Below are 21,739 nucleotides of genomic sequence, written 5' to 3' on the forward strand. Positions count from 1 at the left end.
AAAAACACAAACTTGAAGTTGATGAAAAGGATGATTCTTCGTCTTCACACTTTTTTACTGCATTCTTGTTTGACTGCTTCTTCTGGTATTTCTTAAACTAAAACATTCAACAAATATTATCATTTAAGTTTATAAAGGCATATCAATAAAGTTTAAAAATTTTAGAAAAACTATAATGCAACTTGGGATTTTTTCTTTATGAATTCTAAATAACAGTCATCAAAAACAGTATAAAAATTTAAAGATTTCTTCCTGTACATACTACTTGGTGCAAGCTAGAGTTCAGATATTAAATTGTTATTTACTTTTACAAATAGTTATTTTAAAACATATACCTTAACTCTTCCTGCATCCAATTTTTTTTGACGATCAAAATCTTGACTATCCATTAATATGATTATAGTGCTAAAGTATTAAACTTAATCAAATGACTTAAAGTAAAACAATTAAGTAAAAAAGCTCATAAAATAAATTATCTTTGAAGAAAAAACAAAAACAAACACATGCTAGTTAAAAAAAATATAAATTACATAACTTTATTTCCAAAGTATAATAAAATAAAAAATTTAAAAAAAGATAATTGCTATATATTTATGACTCTATAAAAAAATACAGCCTTAGTTGTTTTATGACGAACTTTTAATTAGTATACTATACCAGTTTGTTTCTAACCTTAATTTATTCTAACCTAGCAAGATTTCTGTGAGTTTTATTTTTCTAGCATTAACAGTATTATCGCCTTAAGTTCTTATTTTGTCTTGCTTGTAAAGTGTTGGATTATATACGGATTAACTTCAAGACTAGGTCTATTTTCTAGCACTTAAATTTAAACAAAAACAAGTAGGTTATTGTTTTTAAACTGTTAATAAACTAAAATGATTTTCCATAATGTTTGTATGTAGTCCTCTTTTTTTTTTGTTAAGTCTTATTTTTTTGGTATGCCTACTAAGTAAGTATGATCAACACTTCTGTTTTGTAGTTTTTATTTTAATCTTAAATCTAGTAGTATAGTTTCATCTTTATTATCTATTTTGTTTGTTAAGTGAATGTGATGAACTATCTATTTGTTTTATATGTTAATAATATACAGGGTCAACACTTTTTGAGGCCCAATGAAGACTTCTTTTTTTATATACATATAGTGCAGGGGTCTGCAGGTCGAAAGGAAACAATTTTAATATGCTTTAAAAACATATTTTTTACTTTTTTTTTTGAACAACAAAAAACTTCGGCAATATATTACCTTTTAAGTATAACAAGTTTTTAAATATTTTTTTGAAAACAAAACTATACCAAGTTAGTTGAAAAAAATAAATTCTGTGTGACTCGTGTGCCACAGTTTGCTGACCTCTGATATAGTGCAAGCTTCTAAATAAAAAATTATAGAAAAAGTAGCTTGTGACCTAGAAAAGGCAGCAGACCCCTGCTTTAAGAGAACTTTTCATTGATATAGGCTATGAAAAATATTTTGCTACATTTAAGTAAAGCTAGCTGCAAGGCAGAAAGACTATATTTATACAGTTCTAAACAAATTTTATCTGACCTGGACAAGACTTAAAAATATATCCGTGGTGAGGACTGGATAACCAAAAGGACTTTTTCGTGCACCAGGACCTAGGACCAAATATTTTGAGGTTCAATAAACTATACTATCTTCTTTTATAAATATAAGTAGACAAATATATTATAGTACAAAACATTGCAGATTTATTTTCATATTTTTAAATGTTTGCATAAGACAAGAATTAAAAAAATAATTAAAATTATATTCCAAATTAAATAACATCTTTTCTAACTTATTATCATATTTTCATTTATCTAACTTGTTGTATTTTTATAAACCTATGCACTTGATTGAAAAAAGCTTCAGAAACGATTAATAAAAAAACCGTGTGATCTGATGGCCTAGGGATCCTAATGACGGCCTTGAAAACTCTCTGAGTTGTACATTGCAAGATCAAAACCTAGTGGTCCAAACATATATAAAAAGTAATAATAACTAAATTTATTTATAAATTTATTTTCTAATATGTAATTTATTGGCACAGCAACTAAAAAAAATTAAATGGAATTTTTAAGACTGCTAAATTTATTGAAGTTAATTGATCTATACACAAAAAAAAAAAATTAATATTAATATGAACTGTTGTCAAACTTTTTGTATGACTCAGTACATATATTACTTGAAGTAATTTTTTTATGTATGTTTAGATATATATCTTAGTTTTTCTAAGGTTTTAAAACCTATCATTTTCAGATTAAAGGTCATTTATTATGTTATAATGCTTACATTTCTTTTTTGTTAATTTTAATTTGTACATAAAAATCAAACTTATAATTATTCAAGCATTTCAAAACAGTTTACTATTAAAAACTGACAAGACGTAAACTGTTTTATATGCATTTAATTTAACTAAATTTTTAAAAACTTACTAGCGCTACAACCAAGTAAACATATATAATTTTATTAGGTTGACCAAATAAAAATCAACTGCATTTGGAGTTGTTCAACTTTTTTTTAAAGTCAAATGTGGTTAGATTAGCATTAATTTTTCAGAATATCTTAAAGCATATGTTTTTTTAGATACGCTACGCCATTATTTTTTATTAAAATGTTTTCTTTTAAAAAGATAAAAATATCAAACTATTTTTCCTAAGACAATAAAAATTAGTGATAGTTCATACTTTTTAAAACTGATAACATAATTTCAAATGTTATGATAATTTCTCTGTGTTCTTTAAAAAATAGTGGTGAGTTTTAGCTACAAAGACTGAATTAAAGTAACATGATTTATAAGAGCTTATATAAAGATCACTTTAAGATAAAAAACTTTAGCCAGCAATATCAAAAGTTCAGAACTATATGAATCTAACTGAGTAAAATACTACAAATTATTAAGATTTTATTGTCAAGCGTTTAGTCTTGAAGAATTAAGTTTAAAAGGAAATGTTTTAAATAGGTAGACTGAAAAAAGGTTTACTTATAACGGCTATAGTTAAAAAAAAATAAGAGAAAATAAAAACTAAACTTAAAATAACTTTTTATACTCAAGACCAGAGATGTTAAATCGGAGAGCACAAAATCCCCGCAGTAGAATAAAAAAATAAAATCCCCGGCAATAGAATTAAAATTTCTTATGAAAGAAAAAGCTGTATTTTACAAGTTGAGAACATAAAAGTTTCATATATTCAATTACACCAACATATTTAAAACCATATTGTTTTTATAAATATGAATGCCTTAAATGTAAGTTTATGTTTTTTATTTTCATAAGGTTAATTTTAGTCACTTTATTGTTAATTTAATCATAACTACCTTTTAACCTTATAGTTGTAGGTAATGTTTGGTTAGAAAAATTAAAGAAAAGTATCTTCCACTTATTTAAATGGTTAATAAACTAAAAACATTGTAGCTTTGGAACTAATTGATGTTAAGTTAATTTATTATTTGATTTTTTTTTCCAAAAATTAGATGAAATAGACAAATTTTTTTTTCTTATATCCTACTTTTATCAAATTATTTGAATTTTTAAACTTGAAAATAAAGTTTGATTATTATAATTTTTTAAGATTCATTATAAATTATTTTATCAAGACATAGATTTCACTTAAAAGTAATTTGAATATAATTTATTATTTTTGTTTACAAACTTGAAACTACTATTTGCTAAGTAGAAATCTATTTAAAATTTTTAATTTTTAATGTGGCAAATTTATTGAGTCTTTTTTTATTATAATTAGGTAATTTATCTAAAAAAAAATTATACCTGAAAGTTTTAGTGTACAACTCAAGGTTTTTACAACTAGTTTTGTAAATTAAGCAGAGTTGAAACAAGGTCAGGAAAAGTCAGAAAACTCAGGAAAAGCAGAAAAAAAAAGACAAATAACAAGAATAGTAAGGTTTTTTTTTTTAACAGTCAGAAAGTTCAACTAAATATTAAAAAATACCAGATTTTGTCAGTTTAAATTTACTGAATTCCTTATATTCAAAAACAAGTCTTTGAATGGTAAAGAATTAATTAAAATTCTTTAAAGTGTGATTAAAATTGAAAAAATTTCCAAGAATTTTACAAAATTACTTAATTATCAATGCCTTCATCTTGTAAAATTAAATGAATATCCTTTATAAAACTGCAAAATGTTTCTATTAAAATTTTGTTAAACTACCCTACTTGAACAGACAGTTTTTGTAGGCAGTATGACAATCTGTAGCATTTTTTAGTAAAACAATGATAATACACAAGAGTTTATCTAGCATACTTTAAAATTGAATTGTTTTTTGTTTAAGTAAATAAATAATTTCATTCTAATTAAACACTAGGTTTAGTGTTTTGGGTAATAAGTTTATGTTTATAATTTACCTCATTACAATTTTTTCAAAATTGTTTAAATTTTTTAAATAAATTATAAAAGAGGTGAATTTCATGGTTAAGTTTAATTATTTATAGTTTATTGTAGTTATATTATAGTTGTTTATTGTAGTTGTTGTTTATTGTTTATTGTAGTTTATTGTAGTTAGTTTATTGTAGTTAGTTTATTGTAGTTTATTGTAGTTATATTATAGTTGTTTTTAAATATTTTTTACATAAATAAGAGTAAAATATTTACTACTAATTTTATAATTATTGATAAGATGAAATATAAAATTGAAAGCTTTATTAATTCCTTTTATTAATATAATTTAATATTTTTATTAACAAACTTGAAACTAATATTTGCTTAGATGAATTCTATTTTAAATTTTTGATATGGCAAATTCATTGAGTCTTTTTTTATTATAATTAGGTAATTTATTAAAAAAAAAAATTATATTTGAAAGTTTTAGTATACAACTCAAGGTTTATACAACTAGTTTTGTAAATTAAGAGACTTGCAACAAGGTCAGGAAAAGTCAGAAAACTCAGGAAAAGCAAAAATAAAAACAAGTAACAGGAATAGTAAAGTAAATCTTTTTTTGAAAACAGTCAGGAAATTTGACTAAATTAAAAAAAATACCAGATTTTGTCAGTTTAAATTTACTAAATTCCTTATATTTAAAAACAAGTCTTTGAATGGTAAAAGGTTAATTAAAATTCTTTAAAGTGTGATTAAAATTGAAAAAATTTCCAAGAATTTTACAAAATTAATTAATTATCAATGCCTTCATCTTGTAAAATTAAATGAATATCCTTTATAAAACTGCTAAATGTTTCTATTAAAATATTCTAAAACTACCCTACTTGAACAAGCAGTTTTTGTATGCAGTTTGATAATCTGTAGCATTTCTTAGTAAAACAATGATAATACACATAAGTTTATCTAGCATATTTTAAAATTTAATTGTTTTTTTTAGGTGAATGAATTATTTCATTTTAATTTAACACTAGGTTTAGTGTTTTGGGTAATAAGTTTATGTGTATAATTTACCTGTTTATAATTTTTTCAAAATTGTTTATATTTTAAAAAAAATTATAAAAGAGGTGAATTTCATAGTTAAGTTTAATTATTTATAGTATATTGTAGAATAGCTGTCTTTTAATATTTTTACATAAATAAGGGTAAAATATTCACCTCAATATGTTACATGCAATGTTTAATCTTTTCTCTAATAAATAGAACTGTTCTAGATTTTAAAATGTAGTTAAAAATAAATTAATTTAAATTAAAAATTAATAATTTGCCAAGGTTTATGTTGCACTAATAACAAGGATGAAAAATAGTTTCACCATTATATTGAAAATTTTATTTATAAAAATAATATATATTATTAAATTTTAACTACATTTAAAAATCTAAAAACAATTTTTCATTAACAATAAACTTGTTTTTAAAGCCTGGCGTTGGTTTAATTGTTCTATTTTTATAGATTGAATTTAACCAAAATTATTATGGCCCATTAAAAGTTGTTGTTAATGAGAAATAAAAGAAAAAAAAAATTGATTTTTAAGATCATAGGAGGATGAATATATTTTTTAACATTTTGATATTAATTTGTTTTTTTTATTAAGTATAACCATATCATTAATATTTCAAAGAACTTTTCCTGAAAATTTTTAAAACTTAAAATTTAAAAACTTTTATAAATATATTAAGATGTTGAAACATTTTAATTTGTGGTACCTTGAAGAAATTATGTATTTTTTTAAACACATGATACAAAAAATTATAGTCAGTAAACAAAAATGTTAATTAAAACTTAAAATCACAGAAAAATTTTTTTTGTACTTTATAAGTTTTTTTTTTTAAAGCATTAAGTTAAAGAACTTTATTTTTGTTATAAAAGAAAGAGCTTATGTATAAAATTAATATGATATACTGTTTTAATTTTACAAACAAAATGTTATAATAATATAGTACAATGTAAATTAAAAATTTTAAAAGTTAACTTTTTACTAATTTTATTAAAACAAAAGAAATAAAATAAAAAATACAAAAAATACAAAAAATATAAAAATAACTAATGAAATTTTAATATAAGGTAAAAAATGTGAAAAAGTTAGCTACAAATTGTTACTTTAGCATTTTAGTTGCTATAGTAAACAGCTGATATTAACAGCTGTAATTAACTGGCATCTTGATTATAACATGACTGCTCAAGACTCAAGATGCATAAAAAGAAATCTTAGGGTCTTTTTTGCAAAAAAAAAATTACAAACATTACATTGTCAATATCTCTATAACATCTTTTGAGTTTAATAGCCGCTAGCTAATTACAATAATTAGAACACCTTACAACCTAAAATAGCAGGGCGATCCTAAAATATTCCCAGTTTAAATGAGGTAGTGCTACTAAAAAAACAATAAACTATTGTTATAAACAAATAGCATCTTGTTACATGTATTAGCAAATTACTTATAACAACTTTATCTTTGGTTGTTGTTATTATTTACATCCTTGGTCTTTCAGCTGATAAATGTCTGTGCACACTAAACTAGAAAAAAATGTGCATCCCAATATTCAATTTAGTGGTTGTTTTCATTATGAGCCCAAGTTTATTTCGTGCAAGTTTTAAATCTCAAGTGAATTATGCCTGAGATGGTTTTATTTATTTTACAAACCCCAGAACATCTAATATGCATTTCAACTACTTCTCGTTTAGCAGATTAGATAAGTTTTTCAATTCTTAAGAAAATGTCAAGATGGTCAAATGTTGCCATATCAGCCGCAGTAGCAAAGCGCTTCTGATTGAATATGTTTTTTTTTTTTAAGTCTTATTAATTTTTTTTTTCTTTTATTTAATATGCTTTGTTAAGAAAGCTTAAGGGTGACAGCTTAAAATAAAATTGTTGGGTAAAATTGACCACGTGTATCAAATTGGGTATACTATCATTTCTAACCCGGTTATTTTCTAACCCGATCACTTCTAACCCGACCGTTTCCAACCCGATCACTTCTAACCCAATCATTTCTAACTCGATCATTTTTAACCCGATCATTTCTAACCCGATCAGTAAAAATTTGTTGTATTTTAGATTTATTTTAATCATTGTTTATTTTAAAACCAAATTAATCTTAATAAAATTGTTCTTGTATCAAAATATATTTACTTCATCTTGACCAAAACTCAAAGTTTATATAGATTTAATTTAAATAAATTGTAGTTTGACTTATTGTAGTTTCAAATTGTTTTCCTTATTTTGAATTTTTCTTCATATAAACCTGCTTAAATCGAACATTATTTTCTGATTTAATATGACTTAATAGATTATTTAATTCTTTTTGAAATTCTACCTTGCTGAATTCTTAAAGTAAGCTGTTTTAACTACATTTAAGTTATATATTCTTTTCATTTAGGTAACTAGAATGTCATTTTAACGCAAGTAAGTTTTAAAAATTAAACTGTTACAAATTTAATGGTCAGATACAAATATTTTCATATTACAGTCCATAAGCTTTGTTGTAAGTCTAGCGCAAGCGTTGTATAGTTGTTGACTAATCTATTACCATTTTATAGTCTTTAAGTTTTCACTTTAATCTTAAAAACCTGCACAAATTGTTCTACAACTTGTACAGACCTATTTAGATAATGGAATAAAAACAAACATTAAACAATTTAGAACACTTCTGTATTATTTAGTGAAAAATGTTAATCTTTAGATATAATCACTTAAACAGATTTGTTTATTAACGTTAAAAGTTCGAAGGTTATCAAATATCATCTAATTAATCTTTTTAAAACGTTTACTGAAGTTTATATTATATCCAAAGTATTTTAATTACGACTTGAACTAGTACTTAAGTTGATATATTATTTTTTTTACAATTATTACCTTAAAAAAAGTTTAAAATTGCTATTAAAAGTATATTTTCAGTAGATTAACATAAACACTAAGTTATGTTTTAGACAGAAAAATTAAATTTCACAAAAAGAACACTCTTGTAATAAAATCTGAACAAAGAAATCTAAAAATAGATAAAAAGTTTACTGGTTGAGTAAGAAATGATCTAATTTGAATAGGTCGGGTTAGAATTGATCGGGATAGGAGTGATCAGCTTAAAAGTGATCGGGTTAGAAATGAAGGCGGGTTAGAAATGATCGGCTCTCACCAAAATGGTTAATAAACGAAAAACAAAATAAACTACCAGGGCTAAAATTTACTTTAAGATTTATTTAATTCGCATAAAATAAATAAAAATAACAAACAACATTAATAATTTTTCTCTGCACCCTAAAACTTCGTGCATATCTTGAAGACCCTTAAATTACAGTAAATAAGTTTATGTCTCAATGATTCAGTCTCGATAATTGCAATTTTTTGCTATACTTAATTATGTTAATTTAATGTATAAATATATATATTTAGTTTAATTTTTAATTTTTTAGCAATAATATTTATTTAACAACTTTTAAAAACTTGTTGCATTTACCAGTTAAATGCTATTATTTATCATGCGAAATTTCTACTGGGTTAAGTGTTGTGTTTTTTTATTATTGTTACTTTTTAAAAATATTAGTACTTCTAATTTTAGAAATAAATTTTCTGCAGCTCAAAATTGCTAAAGTATATAAATGGCATGTGATTCGTTTACCAAGAGATCTTTTTACATATGTTAAAAGTTATATTCATTATTATAAGCGTCGATTTCTTTTCTGTGTTTAATGAAATTAATTTTAATGATGATAAAATTTTAGAACTTAAAACAACAAACATAAAAGTTTTTTTTTAAACCATATTGCATAGCATAATATCGGTATTTGAAGAAGTTTTATATAATCATTATTCTCTTAGTATGTATTTTTTGGGTGGGTGTCACTTTTGAATTAAGAAACTTTTGCTCGAATTCACTTTTGCACGAGTAAACAATTTTGCACAGAGGGTCACTTTTGCACAAATGGAAACATTTGCATGGCGACTCTTTTGCACGAAGGTTCACGTTTACACGACAACATCTTTGCACGGTGACATTTTTGCGCGGAGACCTCATTGCAAGACGTTACATTTAGACGGAAATATTTATGCACAGCGAAATTTTAAACCGAAGGTCAATTTTGAACGGAGTTTTACTTTTGCACGAGCGTCCGTTTTACACGCTTCTAATTTCTAAAACAAAAATTTTAATCAATGAAATGTAAAGTTATATTTCATAAACTTAAATAAAATTTGCTTTTAAACGCAAATTATTTTAGAATAAAATTTAGTGATTTTTAGAAATCTTAACGTTTTTGTTTTTATTTGAAGTTTTACGTATAACATTAAAACAACATACTACGAATCAATTTAATCATACTTTAAGTCCTAATTAAAATAAAATTTGAAAGCTTCAGTTTTGCACAGCGTCTAATTCCTAAAAAGAAAACTTAAATAAGTTAAATTTAAAGTTTTATTTTCATCAATTTATATAAACTTCGCTTTTAAACGCAAATTATTTTAGAATAAAATGTGATGATTTTTTTAAGAAATCGTAACGGAAAGTTTTGGTTTTTATTTGAAGTTTTACCTAGAACTTTGTAACAACAATCAATATAATCATACTTTTAATCTTAATGAAAACAAAATATAAAACCTTCACTTTTGCAAGGCGTCACTTTTGCACGTTAGGGTCACTTTTTGCACGAAGTTTTACCTAGAATATTATAACAACATACTACGAATCAATTTAATCATGTTTTTAATCTTAATTAGAATAAAATATAAAAGTATAAGTGCGATAAGTAAATGTTGCCGTGCAAATGTAACAATGTAATGCCTAGCATAAATGACGCCACGCACAAAAGACCCTACGTGTAAAATAGTCGCCGCGCAAAATTGTTCCCTGCAAAAGTAACGCCGTACAAAAGTACTCCGTCGTGCTAAAATAAAGCTTGTGCAAAAGAGTCGACATACAAAAGTGTCCACTCGTGTAAAAGTAACGCTGTGCAAAAGTGACGCTCATGCAAAAGTGACCTGTTACGGACTTTTTAGGTACCCACTTCATTGAGTATGAAACTTTTACAGTGGGGCTCACATTAAAAATTTGTTTTTTAAGCCTACTTATATTTAGTAAAACTAAACCAAAAGTAAAAAGAAACGATAAAAAAATAAACAAACAGTAAAAATTATACAAAAATATAAACGATTCAGTTTATAACTATAAAGCATATGACTGAAACAAAAATAAAAAAAAATATTTCAAAATCCTCTTAAAAAGTTTTAATACTTTAGAAACAAAATGCATCATAGTATACATTAGCATCACAAAAAATACTTAAGAAAGCAATAACTATATACAATTATAAAACAAAAATAACAATTATTGAATGTTAGACTAAAGTAGATGTTTAAAGAACGTTTCTGTAATATAATATTAGCTTGTCTTTTAAATTTGACTGACGCTTATTGATGTTTTTGAAAAGCAGTTTTTAAACATTTTGATAATTATCGGAATTTAATTGTAGTTTAAAATGTTACTTACTAAAATCAGCTTTCATTTTGCTAAACATTTCTTTCTACGGCTAAAAACTTAGTATATATATACGTTTAAGAATACTTCAAGAAAAAAATTTTTTAACATCAACTTTTTCGTCTTCATCTAATGAAATTCTTCTTTATGCTATACTTACTGTTCCTAAAAAATACAAAAACGATTTGCTTTATCTTGAACTTTATGTTAAAAGACATTACTAATTTTATCATTTATAGTAACAAATTTATTTTGTCCTCTACAGGAAGCTATTGATAATTTTATGTATGAAATTTAAGAAAGCTTCTCTTTGCTTTAGCCATATTAAAAATGATTACTAAATATGCCTTTATAAAAATTATCTCAATAAATTTTTGATAATATAATCGGTCGCCTTTTTCCCGTGTTTCTTATGCATAATTATCTGCATCTACCTAATATCGTAACATGTTTACTGTAAAACAAATTAACAGAGACTTTGCAAAATTGTAGTTAGTCCTTCTAGTTTCAAAAATGATTCGTTTTTATTGCTAAGCTCATTAAACTATAGTTATAGTATATCCTTCAAAAGCAAATTATAAAATTGGTAACTTTAAACAACATTAATTTTTTTTTTTGAAACGTGTTGAAACTTTTTAGTTAGGCACTTCCCGTCGAGGGGTAGCTTCAAAATTCCACTACTGTTTCTGATACTTGAAAATCATGCAACTTATTTGCATACTTGCTGAGTCAGCAAAATATTTTTCTTGTATATCTTTTTATTTTAATAAAAAAAAAAAAAATTTGGTTTTATTTTTATGTTTGGGTAATGGGGGTTAGGGTTAAGGGTATAAATATAAAAAAAATATTGAAAAAAGCTTTAAAAATATTTTGCTGACTCAGCAAATATGCAAATTAGTTGCATGATTTTAATGTAATTTAAAAACAGTAGTGGAATTTCAACACGTTTCAAAAAAAAAAAATAATTTAATGTTGTTTAAAGTTACCAATTTTATAATGTGAAAATTGAAGCTACCCCCGTCGAGCACAAAGCATTGTCCAAACTCCAAAGTGTGTAATTCAAATGAAGAGTATTGTACTAAAAATAATTTCTTTTTATTTAATTGTACCGCATAATGTTTAAATTATGCACAAAAAAATATAAACAGATATTACACTTCCTACTTATTTCTTATAATTTATAAATATTTAAAATAGTATTATTTGTTAACAAGAAAACGATTATTAGCTAATCTACAACTTCGTCCGAACTAAACATTAGTTAAAATAATAGTTATTAATTTTAAGTACTCTAAAAGTCCAAAGTCTGTAAATATTTCAAGTGTAGTTTTCTTTATCATGACCTATTTGCCAAGCTTAGTTGTAATTTCAATATTTATCATTATTTTTAAAATAAATTATGAACTTATTGCCCTGAAAATACAAACTTAAATTGTATCAGTTGTGTTTACTAGAGCATACAAATAATCTACAGTTTGCTAACAATTACCATTGTTTAACTTAAAGTAAATTTATCAGAAAATTTATTTGTACTTTATCATTCAAGATCTTTTAATGAAACTATTTCAGTAATGACTATATTATATTTATATTAAAATTATTTGATTAAAAAAAATAAATTTCAGTTTATAAAACATATATATTCTGAATATCTTTAGAATGTTTGAACACACCAATTCGATCATCAGACCACAAGCTTCTGGTAAACTGAGAATGGTGTTGTCCTTAATAGGACCCATCAGTCAGTCACAACCAAAAACTTGCTGACTACAATCGGTTTATACATGCAAGCAACAATTTGCTGGCATTGATCAGTGACATCTGCATTCTCTTTTGCTGACTAAGTCCAGGCTTTGGTTCTGTAGACTTTCACCAATTTTTTTGTTGATTGATTTTTTTGTTGAACAAGCGTACCAGATGTCTTGTCTAGTGGACAATTTATTAAACGCTGGACAGCAAAAGAGAATGCAGATGTCGCTGATCAATGCCAGCAAATGGTTGCTTCTTGAATGTATAAACTGCTTGTGGTTAGAGTTAGAGTTTTTCAGTTGTGACTGACTAATGAGTTGAAGCAGGTCTCAGTCTACCCAAAAGCTTGTGGTGTGATGATCGAATTGGTATGATCAAACCTTGTTAACTTGAGCATATGAAAGTCCAGGCTTTGGTTCTGTAGACTTTCCCAATTTTTTTGCTGAATATCTTTATTAAAATATCTGTTAGGAATTATTATGTGGTAATTAAAAAATATAAAAGTTTTCTATGAATCTGCAGGGATAAATATTGATTAAAAATTTTTTGAATTTAAAATTAAAGAATAGTTGTTTATTTGAAAAATAAATACACTACAAATTGCAGTGAACTGTATTAATTTTTATAAGAGATATAAACATATCTTAGTTAATTAAAGAAAAAAAATGAGCAAATTGTTTTTTCTACTCCAGCAAACATGTTTTGTTAGGATGTATATTAACAAACAATTAGTTGTAATTCTGAAATTTTATATACATAACTTTTTAGTCTTAATTAAGTTGTGCAAAAGTTAAGAAAGCATAATTCAACATATGTAGTTTCACCTGCCTGTTAATTATAAAAAAGCTATTATTTTAAATAAATAAACCTTTAATGGTGTTATTTAGCATATGGCGTTAAATCTCATCATTTTAAACATAAAATGTGGGAAAAGCTAAAGATCCAAACAAGTGTTTAGTGCAACTAAATACTACACTAGCTATTCAATTATGTGATTGCTGCAAAAATCTTTGTGATAGACTAAATTATAACTGATTAAATACTCAAATCACAAGTTAAAAAGTAACAGGCTGTTATTTAAAACAGTGCACTAAATGTTTGTTAGCACAAATAATAATTTAATATGATTATGTCATATATTTGTAAATAAAAACAAAAATTATACTGCTTAAAACTAGTATAAAGTTAAGTAATATAACATAATTCAATAGTAAATCCACATACACAATAAATTATACGGAATCAATAAATAAAAAATTGAACATAAAACAATACAAATTAACATATACAAGTTATTGTAGTTAAAATACTCAGCAGTTATTGTTTTAATCTGAACAACAAAAGTATTATTATTATTTTTGATATGCATACAGTTCGTCTGCACATCATCTATCTTTTGTTATATTAGCATTTTTAAAAAGTAGTATTATCAATTTGTTAAGTATTCTAGATAATTAAGTGTTGAGAAGTATATTTTTTATCTTTATATCTGTAAATTAGTAATTTTATATCTGTTATTATAGTACTAAATCTAACAAGCATAGTTTGTCAAAATATTTAAGAAAAACACGATGTTCCTGATGTGTATTGAACTTATGTAAAGTACTAAGTGTCTACTTAGTATTATTTTTATATTATAATATTCATGGTAATTACACAGTTTAACTAACCTTTTCCTGACTTCTTATAAAACTTTATTAAAAAAAAATTTATGACAATACATTATGAATACATGGTTACTACTAAATCAGGTTTTTTATTTGTTAAGTAGCCATTTAAAATTTTCTAACTAAATAGCAATTATGTTATCTTTAAGTTTGAACTATTTATGGTAAAAGCATTGAAAGTTACTCAGTTCTCCACAAAACACTCTTTACACACTCAGGTAACTCAGGATAACTAATTTTTGGAAAGCTTATGCTAGTTTGATTTTTTTTTTGCAAAACTTGTGCTAGTTAGAATATTTTTTCTTAAGTATAAGGTTAGTTTTCCGATTAAAAATAAACATGATTGATAATTTTAAAAGTGAACAAAAAAATCTTCAACATTTTTGTGTATAATTTAATTGAGATCTTTTTTCTTTAACTATTTTTTGAATTAAAATATACTGTACAATTCTTAGTTACAAACTGCTGTCAACTTACTAAACATTACTTGTCATTCTAAAATAATGTCTTCTACAGCTCCATTTTCTGAGACTCAAAAATTTAGTTACAAGTAAGCTAGTACTATCTGAAATTCAATACTAACAACTTTTTGTATAAACCATGGGACACAATTAAACTTTTATTGCAAGTAATTTAATATAAATTTGTTAAATTTATATTTTAAATTTTAGTGTTATCTTAAAAAAAATCTATTGTCAAAATTTATTTGTTTAAAAAATTCGGTAGTAAGTAAGCTTTTTAAGCATATTGAAATTATTCCTTTTTGACCTGCTGGTCCCTGGTATAAACAATTAAAACTTTAGAGACATATTGTACATTGTAGTACAGTCATAATGATACAATACTGTTTTAGTTTTAATTTTTGCATTAACAAATATTTGATTTTACCATAAAATAGCATGTATAATTGCATTTTTCAAAGTATAAGCTACTACCATTAAATTTCTTATAAAAATATTTCTTTATATAAACAACTAAAGATTTGCAGACACTTTGTTTAACACCATATATTATACAGTCATAAAATACTATTTTATTCAACTATTACTTTAAATTTATTAAATTTAAAATTGTTTGAACTTAAGTTTACCATAATAGTTATAGTTTGTTGCTTACAAAATTGAAGCCTTAAAAAAAAAAAAAAAAAAAGACTTCAATGTCATAATGTTATTGAAATTTGTAAAGAAGTTGTAATCTAATATTAACATTTGGTTAATTAATCCCAGTAAAATAGGTTTTTGTATTTTATAAAAAAAATTGTAGCAAATATCAATTTTTTAGTTATAGTTTTTATATTTTATCCAATTTTAATATTGCATATTTTATACAGTCATTTTCTGAAAAAATTACTATAATGGAATTAAAAGTTTTTAATGCTAAGTCAAGAAAGCTAATTACTACTTTAAATGATATTGAAAAACAAACAACAATCAGTCAATTAAAAGAATTGTATCAAAAAAAATTCCCATCTAAATATATAAGTAGACAGTCTTTTAGGTCTTCTATTAGGTTAGTTTTTTTTGTTTTAGTTTTTGATATAAGCTTAAAAAATATATTTTAAATAACTTATATATGTTACACATTATCATTAGTTTGGTTACGTGACTATTTAAATTTTGATAATTAAAATTCTGACAACTCAAATTCTTTTATAAGATTTTAATGGGTCACTTCTCAAATAAACATATAAGTAAACAATTTATGAAAGATATAAAAGTTTATTCTAATTACTTTTTTGTGCTTAGTTATATATGTTACTTTTATGTTAATATTTACATGACAAGTTATGTTTTGATAACCATTTCTATTAGATATATAGTCTTTTGTTTTGTATTGATATCAAACTAACTTGCATACCTTTGAATGTTTACTTTTCTTAAGTTTTTAATTTTTACAATTCTCTTAAACACATAAATAAACTTTTGTATGTAATTTTATAACTACAAATCAAATATGTTAAGTTTATTTTAAGTTGTGTTATTTTTTTTTTTTTCAAAAAAAAAGTTAGTTACTTTTTTTCTCACTTAGTTTGTAACATGCAAATAGCTTATGAGAATATTCATATTTGTTTATTTTTGTGTTTTAAATGGAAGTTAAAAAAATTGTGTAGGCTGTAGTTAAAATTCTGTTTATATTAAAATGTTTAGTTTATTGTTTATTCAGAGGAAAGTCGTTAAAGGATTCTGATGTTCTTGAAAATGTCATTGAAGATGAGTCTATCTATTTCAAAGATCTAGGTCCCCAGATTGGGTGGTCTACTGTTTTTTACGCTGAATATGCAGGTTATTTTACTATTATGTGTTTGATTTTTTTTCATGTGTCAAATACTTGTTGTAATCAAATGTTACTATTTTTTTAAACTGGTTAGATTAATTTTTATGAAGTTGAGTTGTGTAGTTGTAAAAAAAAAATCAAAGCAAAAAGAAAGATTTAAACCTAACTATAAATGATATTTGTTTTAATATTTTATACTAACTTTATGAAATGATAGTATTTGTTTGATTTAGTTTAGTTTCAGTGAGCTCTAAAGTTTCTTAAAATTTTGCTTACTTATATACTTTTTTTAATGTCTTTTTTAGGTCCCTTATTTGTGTACTTGTTTTTTTACTTTCGCCCAAACTTCATATATGGAACTGAGTCTTCTAATGTATCCTATGCAGCTTATATAGCTATGTTGTGTCACTCTTTTCACTACATAAAAAGACTCTTGGAAACTAAGTTTGTGCATAGGTATGTTTTTCAAATTTGTTTTATAAATTGGTGTTTTGTTGAAAACCATTTTATTTGTAATAATTAAGTTAAAAAAAAGCAACTATAATGATTTATTTATTTTCTTTATTATTAAATAATTACTGTTAAATATTTTAATTCGCAGGTTATTTTATTTGTTGAGGTCAGTGTTTTTCAAAGTTAGCCCATATTTTTAGTGTTTAGAGATGATTTAATGAGTAATGTCATATCTTTAAATAAGTACTATTTTTCTTGTGTAACTAAACTAATATTTTTTGTACTTTTATAGTTAACTACATAAAGAAACTATAAATATTAATATGTTATATTTTGCAAAGTATTTTTGAAAAGTTATACTTGATAAGTAGTGCTCTCAATTTTTTTATTTAATTACTAAGATTATCAAATAATTCTACATGGGTTAAGGGTCTCCAGACGCAAAAATACTAACAGTTGCAAAGTACAATACTGTTATTATGTAATGCTTGACTACTATGGTTACTTTATCACACATGGGAAAAAGCTAAAAAATTTAAAAATATCAGAAGTAAGATATTAATTAAAAAAAAAAAATTGCTAATAAATTTACTGTTCTTCTTATACATTGTAATTTTTTTATATTTTTAAATAAATAATTACTTTTTCAACGTACATTTTGGAAAAGATTTTTGATATTAGTTTGATACTTATTTGTTATGAGATAAATTAGATACTTAGTAACATTAAATTAGATCATTTTATAATGATAGTCATAATAATTTTTTGTTACTGATTTCTTTCATTTGCTATCTTTTATTTTTTCCTTCGTTGTTTTGCAATTCTTATTTTAAATTGTATGTATGTTTAATGTATTTTAAATTGAAAAAGGTTTTCCCATGGAACAATGCCAATTGCTAATTTGTTTAAAAATTGTACATACTATTGGACATTTGCAGCATGGCAATCGTACTTGATAAATCATCCTCTTTACACTGCTCCTTGTGATACTCAGGTAAAATTTGACTTCTGTTGTTCATAGCCAAAATACTTACTATGCTTTTGACTAATTTTAATTATTAACTGTTTACTTAAGGTTAAAGTGGCTTTGGTTTGCTTTATTTTTTGTCAACTTGGTAACTTTTCTATCCATATGCTTTTCAAAAATCTGCGCAAGGAAGGCACCAAACAAAGACAGATACCTGTACCTAATGGAAATCCTTTTTCAAGGTTATTTTAGTATGTAAATAAAATTTAAGTAACACATACATTGCATTTCAATTTAAGTATATTTGAATCCATGTTTTAAGCTCGTTTTTTAATCACATTAGTTTATTGTTTAAAAGCTGTCTTATATAATTACAATTATATACACCGCTTACACTACAAAAAGTAAAACTTTGAATAACTACTTTAAAATTATTATTTTACTACTGTGGTGTTATAAGTCTTTTTTTTTTGAAAATAAAGTAGTAATTTTCTAGTTTTTGGTAATAAAATAAAGTAAATTTGAGAATTTTTTCTCTTAACATCATATTTTGAATAATACGTTCAGCTTGTTCAACTTTGTGTCTTGTCCCAACTACACTTATGAAGCCGGTTCATGGGTGTGCTTTACAATTATGACGTCATGCTTGGCTTCCGGAATATTTGCTGCTTTGGGCTTATACCAAATGACAATGTGGGCGATTGGCAAACACAGAAATTACAAAAAGGAGTTTTCAAGTTATCCTCGTGCTAGAAAAGCAATTATCCCTTTCCTTATTTAAAAGTTTTGTTTGAGAATTTGTAAATAATTGCTAAAGTTTATATATACGTTTTATAAATGATTTATTTCATTGTTGCTGTTAAAGTTTCTAATTTTATTTTGGTTTTATCTGTTTAGTTATTGTTTATGCTTTATGTTTATCAAACTTAATTTTGTTTTTTGTAACTACATTATGCAATTTGTAATTTAAGTTTTATCAATTGATTTGTCAAAGTTAATTTTTTGTTTGCTCTGTTCTTAGTTATTTATAGTATCATTATAATGAAGTGATAATAAACTACCAAAAATTAATTTTATCAAAATGTAAAAAATGTATTTATAAATTCGTCAACTAGCTTTCTTTTTAGTTTTAATTTCAAAATAAATGGTACTTCAGTTTGATATTATAAGTAACAAGTGCTACTTTATTGTCTCTTGATTTTTAACGGTTTAATCATTAGGAAAAGATAAATAATAAATCATCAACACTTTATGAACAAAAGTAGCGCTATTAGTTATGTATATGCACTTAACAAAGACTTATTAACAGTTCTTTTTTTTAATTCATCAACTACTTTTAAAAGGTTTAAAAGAAGTCCATATTATTACAATGCTTCAATTTCTTTAAACTATTTAATGTTGCATTTTGAATTCTAATTTGTAAATATCTTTTTTTATAATATCGTTATAATAAATTATGTAGTTTCTTTTTAAAATTACTAATCTTTACTGATAATAAAATTTGTGCTGCAACATAAATTATAACAAACATGGACACTATTTTAAAATAGTTGATTTATTATTATATATTTATTAAGTTTAAAAAAGTAAATAAGTATAATTATTGTACCAGGGTTGCAAAAGGTTTTTGACTTTTTATAGATTTATGAAAGTACAATTTTTCGTCTATTTTAGTATAAAACTGAGTTTAAGGTAAATACAGGGTTGCCAAAAAACTTGGAAACCTGAATTTGACAATTTAGGCTAAAACACCTGGAATTTGAGAAATTTTGAAAAAAAAACTGGAATTTTAAACAAGTTTTACATGTTAAGTAAAAAAATTTTGATTTGACGCAAAAAATCTACCATATATAATTTTTTTTTTCTCATCATCAATAACTTTTTTTATTAAAAATTACATTTGAAGTAGCTTTTCAGTATATTTTCAATGTTTTGGTACTATTTAACACAGTTTTTTACCTTGAACTTAACTTTAAATAGAAAGTAGACCCAAAAATGTGTACTTATGGAACCTAGAGGAAGTTTTGAAAACCTGAAGAAAGTTTGGCAACCCTGTAAATAACGGTTTTGAAATATAAATGTTACACAACAAATTTATATTAGATGATAAATTTTTAATATTTAATCCAAAATTCATTACTTTAAATGTTTATAATTAAATGTTTTCATGGGTTTTTAGTGATTTTGGTTCATAATTTAAAGCTTTTCTAGTTTTTTTCAAAATTTCTCAAACTCTGGTTTTTTGCTTAAATTGTTTTATTTGAGGTCTTTTGGCAATCCTGTCTTATTTCAAAAATGTTTGACCAAGTTAAATCACTCTTTATCAACATAATATATTAGATTAAGTATACTTCAAATATAACATTTAAAGAATCAAAACTTTTTTGTATTGACTTGATGATTATATTTATAAATATCAAATATATGTAAATCAAAATTTTAGTGTTTAACTTCAGCTTAGTACGCAAATAAACACTAAATATCAGTTATTAAGTGGTGTAAATAAAATTGTCATACTGGTAATTTTATTAATTTGGAAACTTATTAGATTTTGGTAAAATCAAACTCCTGAAACTTATTTAGATTAATATGATGGTTCCACTTTTAAATTTCAGCTATATAGTTTCCAAGGTTTTATTATTTTTAATCGCGGGTAATTTAGTGTTGCTAACAAAGATAACATTTGAGTTAGGTTTAAGTTTTTGATATTAAAGATCTAACATACATTAGGATTTAAGTTTAAATTATAGTATTCATCTAGTGGTAAATATTATCTAAGGTTAATTAAAAGTTATTATGAGTATAATTTAACTTAGCTAAGAAAAGTTTATTTAAATATGTTTTCCCTAATATAAATTATGCGTTAAATCTCTATTCGTTTAAAGTTTCAAAAGTAGTGTAAGGTTAACTACAAACTTTATTTTAAAGATTTTTTTTTCCTTTTGAGAGCTTTGTGTACACCATAGTTGCGATTTGTTTGCAATTTCACAGCTAAATGTTTATTCTACTAAAAGAAGAGTCGTTATAAATAAGAATTACTAAAGTTTATGAACTCAAAAAATTTTTCTTTGTTTGCAATTTATTGTCAAGACTGTAGAACTAGAACTATGCCGAAGATAGAAATAATAGTATTTACAACTTTCTGGACAACCTCGCTAACCGAATGGTTTTTTTCGTTCACCTATCTTGTCCTAGGACACATTTTGAACGCTTTTTTTTATCGTTTAACAAACTCAATTTCTAAGTTAACCCAAACTTTATTTATGACGACTATATTAAATAATGTATAAACTTTAATTTTATTTGCATGCAATTTGTACATGCATATGTTTACAATTTAAGAAAATATTAGTATAAAGAGTCTTACTATATGAATTCTATTCTTAAATTGCACAAATATTTGTGTCTAAGTACTTCTAGGCAGAGATGCTACTTGGCCACTCTATTGAGACAAATATAAACTTGCCTAAAGAAAAGCCGTTATAACGAAATCTAAGTTTAGCGTTTGTGAAACTAAAACTTCTTCATAGGTTTTTTTCAAAACTAGACACATGTCGATCAAAGTGTAAAAACCCATAGCATTACAGTAGCTAGATAACAAAACTCAAATTATGGCATCTATGCTTCCAGGCTTGCCATTTTTAAAAGTTTTTTTTTTGAAAGAAAAATATTTTAACTTTTTAATTATATGTTTTTAGAAAATTTTTTTAATTTTTTTCCTTAAATATTTTTCAGAAGTAAGTAAGTTAAATATTAAAAATTAAGATT

General features: G+C 24.2%; 2 protein-coding genes across 5 annotated transcripts in view; one reads left to right on the forward strand and one right to left on the reverse strand.

Annotated features, from left to right (window-relative positions):
* LOC145849270 (uncharacterized) overlaps positions 1-429 on the reverse strand; it is a 46,555-nt gene extending 46,126 nt beyond the window's left edge. For all 4 annotated transcript variants that reach the window (XM_082954425.1, XM_082954423.1, XM_082954424.1 and 1 more), the window contains exons 1-2: positions 336-429; positions 13-97 (exon numbers count right to left, since the gene is read on the reverse strand). In XM_082954425.1, the coding sequence (XP_082810551.1) occupies positions 13-97; positions 336-389 (139 nt within the window). In that variant the 5' untranslated portion in view covers positions 390-429. The remainder of the gene's footprint in view (positions 1-12; positions 98-335) is intronic.
* Positions 430-15,611: 15,182 nt separating this feature from the next.
* LOC145849165 (very-long-chain enoyl-CoA reductase-like) lies at positions 15,612-19,428 on the forward strand. The gene is made up of 6 exons (XM_082954265.1): positions 15,612-15,786; positions 16,441-16,559; positions 16,857-17,007; positions 17,875-17,998; positions 18,080-18,213; positions 18,539-19,428. Exons 1-6 carry the CDS (start codon positions 15,632-15,634, stop codon positions 18,750-18,752), a joined length of 897 nt encoding a protein of 298 aa, XP_082810391.1. The 5' UTR covers positions 15,612-15,631; the 3' UTR covers positions 18,753-19,428.
* Positions 19,429-21,739: the final 2,311 nt, after the last annotated feature.

The sequence above is a fragment of the Thalia democratica genome, chromosome 1, assembly GCF_965202585.1.
Source record: "Thalia democratica chromosome 1, ktThaDemo2.hap1.1, whole genome shotgun sequence".
In the NCBI taxonomy this organism is placed as follows: domain Eukaryota; kingdom Metazoa; phylum Chordata; class Thaliacea; order Salpida; family Salpidae; genus Thalia; species Thalia democratica.